The sequence below is a fragment of the Pollicipes pollicipes genome, unplaced genomic scaffold, assembly GCF_011947565.3.
Source record: "Pollicipes pollicipes isolate AB1234 unplaced genomic scaffold, Ppol_2.1 Scaffold_5724;HRSCAF=6776_pilon_pilon_pilon, whole genome shotgun sequence".
In the NCBI taxonomy this organism is placed as follows: Eukaryota; Metazoa; Arthropoda; class Thecostraca; order Pollicipedomorpha; family Pollicipedidae; genus Pollicipes; species Pollicipes pollicipes.
Window position 1 is genome coordinate 20,173,248 of NW_023596746.1, and position 10,039 is coordinate 20,183,286.

A 10,039-nucleotide genomic window follows, 5' to 3' on the forward strand; every position below is an offset into this window, starting at 1 on the left:
CAACGGGGTGTTAGAGGAGACCATATATCTCTGGGATACTTTCTTAGGTAACGCAAATATTGAATGCACAAATTACATTGACTTAAGGTCAGTTTTGAAGGTGGGACCAAGGTCAATGCCGATCTGTTTTATCATTCTAAGGCTTGCTGTATGGAGTTGTTCCTGGTGCTCATTTCAAATTCATTGACAACAGGAATCGCGTTATGCAATTTCCATGAACTTATCAAAGGTCAGAATAGGTCACTGACCTAAGATGACCCAGGTCAACATTTTTTTTCAGGAATATACTGCCTAGCGTACTGCCTTTGTCGGTTGTTCAAATGGAAAACTAAAAGCAGTCTTGTATGATTTTGGTCATGACGACCTTTGAAGGGTCAAAAAGGTTACTGATCTTAAATGATAATGTGACCTTTGCTTAGAACAGGTATATAGCTTCTAGGGGCAGTTTGGAGACCAACCTGGAGATCGACCTTGTTTGACCTTGTTTGACCCGAGATCATGACCCGGGAACCTCAAACTCTGACATGAGTGAGATCAGGTATTGGCCAACGCACCCTGTAAATTTGGTGTCTCGAGCTCTCTTAGTTCATAAGATCTCAGGGGGTCAAATTGACCCCCCAACCCGAGCGAAGGGTATTCAAACCGGCCACCCGGGCGCGTGTTAATGATGTTCCATAATCCTTGTGCGATCTGAGTGTAAGGACATGTATTGCATGGCTCGGAGTGGCGGATTGCAGCTCTAGTAGGCATTAAACTAAGGTCGTTCCATAATTTAAGGAGGACCTTTATTTTTTTTTAAAACTCAGACAAGCGTACAGCAGGGAATGCATCTTAGCGCTCAACATCTTAACCACTAAGCCGTACACCGTCACCAAGCCTTTCCTGTTATGTACTGCGCGCCGCTCCGAGCTTTTCTCTATCAGTACCGCCGAGGATGCTGCTCACATGTTCCAGTCCCCCGGCGCTGAGGCAGGGGTTTTCACGCAGTATTTTCTTGAGTTTCTGGAAGAGGAAAAAGTCAGCAATGACCAGATCAGGTGAATAGGTGATTGGGTCCTTGCTTCTGAAGAATCCACAACTTTTAAAAACATTGCCGTCTCGTTCGACGTGTGAGGTCGAGCGTTGTGATAGGCTTGAGTTTGTGGTCTCGTTTGGACAGTGTTTTTTTGGTTACGGTCTGCATCATCCTCTTCAGTAACGAGACTTACCTCACGTAGTCAATCGTCTCATCCCTGGATGGGAGGCCGATGATGACGGCGCTGTCATTGTCAAAGAAAACCGTACACACAACCTTCACATTCGTTCGCCGTAGGCTAGGCTGAGTTGGGGTTCCTTCGCCAGCTTTATTTCACTCCTTGCTCTGGCTTTTGTTCAGCGGGTCGTAGAACCTGACATTGGCTGGAGTCCCATAAGAAGGGACTATTATATCCAGGAATCGTTCGCGGCCAAACTCGCACTGACCGAGCAACTGCTGCGCAGCCTGCGCGCGTGCATTCGTCTACTCCTGCGTGGGCCAGAACCACTCCATCGACAGCACACCATTGAGTATCGGAGTTGTTATACCGCCCGTCCTGCTGTAGCTTGTTGGTGCTGACTCGATTGCTGGTGTTTTGAAGGCTCTGCACCGCCGGTCTTCGAGATCGTGACCTCCGTTGGGCGCCCAACGTCAGCCATGCGTGCGCGCCCTGGCGCCCTCTACGGGGTTTGCCCGAGGTCCTGCTTTGCCCGTTCTTAAACCGGCTCATCCAGCGGCATATGGTCTGCAAAGACTTGGCACTGTGTCCGAAGACTTTTTTCAAAAACTGCTGCAATTTAACACGCTCTACCCCAGACACAAAATGAGTGCAAATGACCCCGTACTTAGCTGCCAAGCCGTCTGCGGTTTGAACGGCAATTGGTCTGTTAATATTTTACGCTAACGTTTCGGGTGCGATGAATTGTGTTGTTAGGAGACAGTTAGCTCTGAACACACTGCGGCACCTTCGAAAATTTGACGTGCTTACAGAAACAAAAGCCCACGCAAAGTCCACGGCACCAATGGCCATGATACAGACAAGAGACCATACAAAATGATGCGACTCCAGCGTATGTTCACCACGCTTGCACATGAGCTTAATAACCCGGACCCGTGCGATTTTGAAAACGGTTAAATTGAAGGCATGATGCTAGAAGCTATATCACCCAAATAAATCACTCCTGCCATCACCCACAGTTGTGGCACTGGACGTTTGCCAATGCACCAATCAATATCTACTTCCGCGACCGAGAACGGAAATCCTCGCGAACGTCGCGTGTCTGTCCACCACCGATACCAGCAAAGCCGGCTGGCAGCAGCATGGATCCACGGCACACTTCCCGTACTAACCGTGAGGTACACTTGTAAAATGCATGGTCTTTTGAAAGTTGCAGAACCCATTCTCTGTGACGGGTTCGACGTAAGTAAAGCCATAAGCAAGCGTGCTTCACTGGCTGTCAGCAACACACCGTTTTTTCTCCAGCCCAGCAGATTACATATATTTTACCAGGCTAGATATAATTTCTTTGCAGGGTATGCCGCGGATTGTTTTACTTCCGGGCTTACTTAGTCTTGATAGTACAGCTGCCAGTGAACGGCGCCGCTGTCGTGCCCTCTCCCATACCGAACGTTTCTAACAGGGTTACGTGTGCTACTACCCATATTTTGCTTAGCATATGGATAAATTATATCAGTATATAGCTTGGTAATATTGCTATATAGATTGCTCGCACAACGGTTAGATTGCTGTTGTCGGCATAATGGTGTCTTCACCCTCTTGGCAGTTCTCAGCAAACATTCTATACGTTACACCCACCTTTCCCACATGTATGTTAGTTTTTGGAATATCAGCGGCACGTCGCCTCCAATTGCCGGGCAAGATGCCTTATGCGGAAAATCGTTGGTCATCTCGGAAGAGAGCTCGAATGCGTAGTCCCAGTAACGAAAAAGCTCGCAAAACAAAATGCAGGGCCTGTCTCAAACGATTCTGAATCATGTGATCAGTGAATCAGTCAATCAATCAATGGATGATCGACCAATGAATGAATCAATCACAACGATCTAGGAGCATTTGGAATGCTAGCATGGCTGAGGTTTGCTCAGCTTATGATGGCAACGGCCATTTACGTGCAAGTGAGTGAAACAGCATGGAGAGCGTTTTTAAAAAAAAGAGAACGCGTCGCCCTCAGTAAGATACGTAACTACATGCATACTCGAATACGTATTCTGAAGAGAAATGGTGGGATATTTTGTGGTCACACTTAACGCAGCCATGAGGACTTAGATTGGGTCTTTCCCTCCCGCCCAGTGTGGCGCCATTTCGTTGCGTGAGGAACGACAAAGTATAGGGAAGGTCTAAAGAACAGGAATAAGAAGTTCTTGAAAATGTTGGACTTCGGTACAGTGGACAAATTTCAAAAGAAAAAGTTGTTTACAAAATGTTGTTTGACTGATCAGGGATTGAAAGCTTTAGGGCGCGCCAATGGCTCGTAAAAACAGCTCATAAGCCTATCACTGCCGTTCAAAACAGGTTTCTCAAAAACATTTCGTGTAGTACTCTTATTTAAACCCATATGCTTGCGTTTACGTTTGCGAGATTAGCTGGGCGAAGCGGGCATCCGCCTAGACGAAACAACCAACAAACGTTTGATGAGCTGGCCTCGTGGCGTCGCACAATCCTGCTTGAGTTCGACCTTCATCAGGTTAAAAATGTAGCACACCCGGAGGGGGGGTTTGCCCGCACAGCAGCAGAACGGGTTCCGCTTCACCGAATCTCAGTAAATATATTTTCTGACGGCTCGAAAGGCTCCGCTGGCACTGGCTGTGCCTTCGTTTGCGGAGACTTGGGGCAATCCTTCTGCCTGCCACGGCACCTATCCGTTTTGTCCACTGAAGTTTTCGACATCCTAACGGCCTTATAATATATCCAATGTCGTACGGAACGTGACTCTCCGATGCTAACTAGCTCGCTTAGTGCCCATTTGTCACTTGACGTAACCTTACTATCTCTCAATCACGCGTATCTCGCACGATATAATTGGGATGAACGTAACAAATAACGCTACCAAAGCGTTAAAGTCACTTTCATATGGACTCTTAGCCACGTTGGAATTGTAAAAACGAAAGAGAAGCTGCCGCAGCGGGAGGGAACACATGCCGAGAGCGCACCCTTTCCTTCAACCTGCCGTTGTGTGACTCGAAGCTGACAGTTGCCAGATATACCATGACAGATGGCAAAATGATTTTGACAAAATAAATCACGCATTCAGGCCCCTTGAACCCCTGATTTGCAAGTGGGAGTCGTGCAATCAGAAGCTTTGGGGAGGTTACTCTTGTGAGCTACGCCCCAGGCACACCTACGCTAGCGCACTCGTTTTACCTATTGGACCCAGGATACGCCACAGTGCGAGGGTGTGGCGTGCGTCTGATCGTTGAACATGTCTTGACCTCGTGTCGTCCCCCTGCCAGCGGTCGTCTGCACTACTTTGTTTTAGCGCCCCTCGCCCGGCTGGTTGGTAGCGACCCAGGTTGTGGCGTCGTCGACACACTCGCTTGCGCAGTCCGCATTGACTTCAAATATTATTTATAACCGTCCAGCCGTATGGGTATTCAGATGAAGTGCGGAGTAATATATAGGTGACACAGTTCTGATCGAGTGGCATGTAGTAGGCATTTTTCGAGAGGGCACGAAATGGCTACGTGATCCACGGGCCCATAAACCCTAAATGTCTTCATCATCAGATGTATACGTGCATGTCTGGAAGTTGACACAACCGCATACCGAGACAGTGATCTTTCAACTGTTTTGAGCACAGGACACTATTTGTTTCATGTTGATGCAATTTAAGTAATTAGAGTGTAAATTGAGTGTTTCTGAAGACACTGTTATCAGGTGTTAATTCCATAAATAAATAATATATCGTATATATATATATAATATTTAATATAAAAATATAGATAAATATATAATATATAATATAGTATACATATATATATATATATAATATACGTAACAATATAGTATATATATAAAATGAAAATATAATAGATCAAAATAAATTTCCATGAAATGATTCATTGACATACATATTGGTAACACAGCGCATGGGTAAAAACTTTCACTTTTAAAAGGCCCGTGCCCGCATGAACATGTGTGTGATAAAAAACGCAAATCTTGAGCGCGACTGACTTTCTTAGCGTCGCATATGTGTTCAATTTCTGTAACTAGACTGTCGCACTGATGTATCTTTATTTTCACAGGCTGGTGCTGATCGGGGCACGCTGCTGCCGTCGGCAATTGTAGCCAGCAGACAATGCCCCTAAATTTAGCCGACTTGCAACTCATCTGCACTCTCCTGCTTCTTGGTAAGTGCTATGGTGGTACGCCATTTACAATGGCTGTCGGAGCCACGTCACCTGCCTTTGATAAGGGAATGCATGGAGAGGCGCAAATAACCTCCGCCGTTAACGTGCCTTAAACACGCGCTGGGATGGGGTCAAATTAATCCCCTTGAGGGTTTTCCAAAATGGTTTCCGAACGGCGCGGCGCAGCCGCGCCAACTTCTGCATAGTTGTAGACTATTAAATATCGGATCGTGTGGTACAAAAAATGAAACGTACCTTGCAAGGTCGCTGACCTACGGCAGGGCAAATTCAGGTCATGGATTCGGCCAAGTCAATTTCTAGAGAATCGTCCATCTGATGGAACAACGAATTGTTAGACGAAGCCATACATGTCGGAGGTACTTTCTTTAGCAACAAAACACTTAGGTGAGCAAATTCCATTCACCTGGGATGAGACATAAAGGTTAGACTAAGGTCAAAACCAGCTTGTTTTATTACTCTAAGAATTGCCGTACGGGGTAGCTTCTTGGGCCTATTTCGAATTAATTGATAGCAAGAACCGCATAAGACGTCTTCCGTGCGCTTCTTAAAGGCTATAATTGGTCACTGACCTAAAATGACCCAGGTCAAGATTTTACTTTAGGAACGTACTGCCTAACGTTATATTTGTCGCTTATTCAAATGTAAAACTCAAAGCAGTCTTGCATGATTTTAGTTGCCATGAACTTTGAAATGTCGAAAAAGGTCACTGACCTTAAATGAGCATGTAATATTTTGCTTAGAGCAGCTATCTAGTATCTGAGGACACTTTAGAGACCAACTTAGAGTTTTCCCTTGGTTGACCTTATTTGACCCGAAGATCGTTACCTAGAACCTTTAAAATTTGACGTGAGGGAGTTCACGTGCACGCCAACACACTCCGTAAACTTGGTGTATCAAACTGTCTTAGTTCCTGAGATCACAATGGGTCAAATTGACACCCAATCCGAGCGAAGGGTTTCCAACCGGCCACCCCGGCGCGTGTTAAACCCAATTACTACTGCTGCCAGAGCAATGGTTGTGGCTGTGCGTATCAAACAAAATACAAACAGCACGTGTAAATAGTCATTGGCTGCTTGGGACTCATTATCAGACCAAACCGGCTACAGCGTGTGGCAGCGCAATTTCAGCTCATCAGCGCCACGTAAGTAGCGGCGGGAAATAACGCGTGGCGGGTTTGCCACCTTTTCCCATAAGAATTGGTGGAAATAAAGAAATGAGCCCTCTACCATCTGATAAACCCAATACAGTCGTAACAATGGTGTCGGGACTGAAAGGTGCTACGTCTGCTATGTTTCAGTTTGTTTGCACGCAGCCAGCATGCAGTGCTGGGTGAAGAGAAACTAGTGTTTAGTGAGCTGTCGAGATTGGCTTGTTGAGAGGGAAGTATGACCCACACAGGTCTAGACGTGATTTTCGTTTTGTGATTGTTCTTCGTACCAAATCATGCCGGGGTAGTAGTATCTCAACTGTATTCGCGAGCTCCCATCCGTACGCATATTTTCAAAGCGGAGATTCGTATAGTTTTGGCGCACTCTCTAGCCTTTTGGAGCATAGTCGAAAAACCCGACGTTTTAGAGCAAAAGTGTACGAGAGTGCAGATTCACACTAAAATAGTGACCAATTAACAGCAAATGGGAAACGTACGATGCAGCTGACAGAGCTATACGAGAACAATGCTGATGAAAACCCGTCGCCATGCAAACCAGGTGTGCCAAACGTACATTTTTATGATTGTCATTACAAGTACGGGTTGTAAATTACTGAGGGGCAAACAGGATGCATCGAAAATATGGTCTTGGTCTTTGGGGAAGCAGTGGGTACAATGCGACACCCTGACACCACGTTCTCATTACTTGGATTCCAAGAGCATTATCACACTTAATTGAGTGATGCTTTACAGTTCTTAAAGTACCCTCACCTGTGAAATTTTTTTACGCTGCCTTTAAAGGGATATGATGTGATAATTCGAGTGACTAACTGCAAAATACGTGATCTTTACGACCCAGACCACGCCCACCAGATCGGTGTTACCAACACTGGTCAAATAGCATTGACTGGTGTATAACCGTAGGCCTTCCACAAATGCTGAACCTTATCTCACAACATGAACAATTCTGCAGTACACTCAAAATCGTATCAAAACTGTGTTTTGAATACTTTTAGAAACATCGCACAAAGAAACAGAAGCTAAAAAATGTACGAGTTAGTCATGTAATGAAAAGGGTGCAAATGACCATCAGGTTTATGATTACATACAAAAAGGGCTGATCGCTATTCATTTGAAGCCAATGTCATTTTCACAAAGAGCTCCTTTCAAGGCTAGCATTAAAGGGAGTGTTCCACATTTGCATGGGCTTTTGAGATGAAATAGCCATCTTGAAGACCTTTTGGCGTGGTTCAATATCCTGCCGTTCTTAAAACCTACGCCTCTCTAGTTTCAAAGCTACAAGCCCGCGGAAATAAGGAAAGGTATGTCGGGAAGAGTATTTTAAAGTCACCTCAGCCTTTATAGAGTCATAATAGCGCCCTTCAAATCTTGCCATTCTATAAGCCATGCGGCGATCAAGGCCAAGCAAAATATTACTGTCGAGGTGTTCATATCTGACGTTCGTAAGTGTGATTTCCAAGTATAACGGCCGTCAATTGGCTCTCAGCCAATGTTTTGCAAAGTACGATGACGTAATCAAACCATGGCACATTGAGGAGCATATTTACCAAACAAAGAATGGTACTGTCTAGACCAGTCTTTTCCACTTAAATACATAACAATAGGCATAAGTGAGCTTGTGTCATCATATCTGATGTTTGCTTCAAGATCTTAAAATAGGAAACATTCCCCTTAACCTAACTCTTGTTCTAGCCCTAATCCCAGCAGAATATAATGAAAGTATAATGGAAGTCTGTGCGCTCAAATAGCTGAGCAGATATTTCATATAAAACAAACTTTATGGCAAATGCTAACCAGCAGACCAGCGACATCACAGCCGTTTCAGAGTGGGGGAGATAAGGGAATTATTCTTTCTGTTCTTCAGTAGTAATATCATGCTTGCTTTCTCGTCCGTGGAAAAGCACGGTGTGGGAAGGGCTGGAAGAAGGGGCGGTTAGCAAAAACTAAGGATATTGGATCGTGAATTTTAATATCAGTGGATTCAAGGTCCTGGCCACTGCCTTCGTCTCACATAACAGATCTGTACGGGACGGAACCACCTAGTGGAGCCCATGCAACCATTGTTTGCTGGACGCCAGCAGACTGAGTTTCTTGACTGAATGGTGGGGAATTCATGGCGTGCTGGTCTCTGCATAGGTTAGATATATCGCAACTTAGTTGATATACAGTACATTAAATGAATTCGTAAAAGGCCCTGGACCGTTTCGGCGTGCTTGTGCATGAAAATCTAATATGTAAACAGGAAAAGAGGCGCAGAGCGAGCATTGTTTTGAGCGATGGGTGCACGTGCGTTCCGTGGCGAAGTGAAAGTCCCGGAGCGGGCGCGTCGCTTTGCCAAACCATCGAAAAAGGTTTGCTGGCAACTGGCCAAAAGTGATTAACCTGGTCCGCGCGGCAATGTTCAAGGCTTGAGAAACTAACGAAGAAAGATCTGCTGGTAGTTAGCCAAACCAGAGCCAACCTGGCCTGTGCGACCGTGCCGGAGTATTGTTGGGCCTGTATTACACCATGAACTGGATAGGCCACTAGTTGGTAGGATCAGGGAATACGCGATAAGCGACGATCATGTCATATGACATGAGCATAAAACCATCCACGTAGAATACTCCATTTGCTTTTGTCTGGGATGCTTAAAGCAGCGAGATGAACTCCAAGTAAGCAATGAAGAATGGAAACCGCAAGAGAGCGCTGGCACAACATGGTGTGGTCAAACACGGCAACACCTCATACGACCCTGCAGTTAGACTGGCTTCTGTGCTGGACCCAACGGCCGTCGTTTGCGAACGCCGATTACCGTTACGACCGGCTGTCGGCGGCAGTGCTTACCACGCAGCGACTGTGAAGGACCCCATTCGAAGCGAATACTTGGCCGTCATCACTGTCATGTCAACAAAGCTCAGAGCGTGCTTTCAGTGGGCGGAAATGCTCCAGACGGCTGAAATAGAGAGGCTGCTGATGGATGTGCCTGTCAAACACAACAGCTCAACGATGCTGACTTTGTCTCCGTGGACCGAAAGCCTGGGGTCAAAGATCTTTACTGCGACCTGCGGTCTTCGAAATTTAGGCGCATTAAGAATGGGTGAAAGAAGTTCGCATATACCTTCGCATAATCATTACCGGCGCAGAACTCGCACTTCCAAACATGATCCCCATTATCCAGAGCGAAACCCACGCAGTATTGGTATCAGCAGATGCAAGCGACATTTTTTAACAGCCCCTGCGCCTTTTTTTAGCTTATATGCAATATGGTGGCAACCAAAAGCGTTTTACTTCGCGCCTGTCCACCCAATCAGCGCCCTCAGTCTAAGATGCAACGGGCGGTGTGAGAGACCCACACCAGCGGTGCTCGGCCTCTTACCGTAAACCCACTGTTTCTCTTAGCATCAGGAAGTTTCGGATGAAGCCTTGACATGTGTCGGTCCACCATTCTCCGTTTACTCTGAAGCTACAGCCCAAGTATCCACAAACAA

The 10,039-nt window shown here is 46.0% G+C and overlaps 1 protein-coding gene across 1 annotated transcript in view; it reads left to right on the forward strand.

Annotated features, from left to right (window-relative positions):
* Window positions 1–10,039, forward strand: part of LOC119102786 (protein amalgam) — a gene marked incomplete in the record, with an annotated part of 84,484 nt that overhangs the window by 3,022 nt on the left and 71,423 nt on the right. Inside the window, 1 exon segment of the mRNA XM_037226240.1 lies at window positions 5,276–5,380. Coding sequence (XP_037082135.1) covers window positions 5,329–5,380 — 52 coding nt within the window.